Source organism: Myotis brandtii, unplaced genomic scaffold (assembly GCF_000412655.1).
Source record: "Myotis brandtii unplaced genomic scaffold, ASM41265v1 scaffold574, whole genome shotgun sequence".
In the NCBI taxonomy this organism is placed as follows: Eukaryota; Metazoa; Chordata; class Mammalia; order Chiroptera; family Vespertilionidae; genus Myotis; species Myotis brandtii.
Genome location: NW_005370150.1, coordinates 704,768 through 705,615, shown reverse-complemented (window position 1 = coordinate 705,615; position 848 = coordinate 704,768). Strand labels below are relative to the sequence as shown.

Genomic DNA, 848 nt, shown 5'->3' with positions numbered 1-848 from the left:
GCGGGCGCCCGGCCGCAGCCACCTCACCTGCCAAGCGCCGGGCCATGGCCCAATCAGAGGCCGTCGCTTGGAGGAGGCTGCCATGTTCCAAACTCTGCGCTGCCAATCAGTGTGGCGGCGGCCAATGGACTGCAGGGCCGGGGGTCAGGTGACCGGGCGCTAGCTGGTTCCCCATTGGCGCGCGCCTCACGGCCTCCCGCTCGGTTTATGTGAAAGGAGTGAGTGATTGACTTTATCAGTCCAAGGACATTACTCTGGAGGCGAAGAGGCTGGGACTCGCGCAGCGAGCAGTGCGGACCGAACCTGCCTCCTGCCCGCTGGCCGTGAGCTGGCTCTGCTATTTAGCGCAGCCCAGCCCGGAGGCCCGTGTGGAGGGAGCCTCCTGGCCCCTCGGTTGTGCTCTCTGGGAGAGGAGGGGTGCCTGGGACAGGATTAGAAAACTCCGCCCTCCACTTGTTATTTTGCTTATTTTTCTTTGTGCGCGCCAGTTAGTTTGTTAAACCAGATCTAGTCCCAGAATCTTTCTCCTCACTTCCCCTCCCCCCTCCTCCCCACTCCAGCTCTTTCTACTACTTCCCTTCCTCCTATCCTTCTGCAGGAGACTCGCAGCGACGGAAAGTTGCAGCCCCTGGTACTGCCTTGGGGGTCTCCCGGCTGTGTCCAACTGCCGCCACCCCTCTCCGACTACAGCACTTCGGAGATCTCCTTTGCCCGCACCGTCGCTCATTGCAGCCGGATCGCCAGTGCCCAGAACGCCCCCCACCCATGACGATGCTCCTGGACGGAGGCCCACAGTTCCCCGGGCTGGGAGTGGGCAGCTTCGGCGCGCCGCGCCACCACGAGATGCC

General features: G+C 63.2%; 1 protein-coding gene across 1 annotated transcript in view; it reads left to right on the top strand.

Annotated features, from left to right (window-relative positions):
• Positions 1 to 275: 275 nt before the first annotated feature.
• Positions 276 to 848, top strand: part of ZIC3 (Zic family member 3) — a 5,955-nt gene continuing 5,382 nt past the window's right edge. The window contains exon 1 of the mRNA XM_005878861.2: positions 276 to 845. Coding sequence (XP_005878923.1) covers positions 766 to 845 — 80 coding nt within the window. The 5' untranslated portion in view covers positions 276 to 765. The remainder of the gene's footprint in view (positions 846 to 848) is intronic.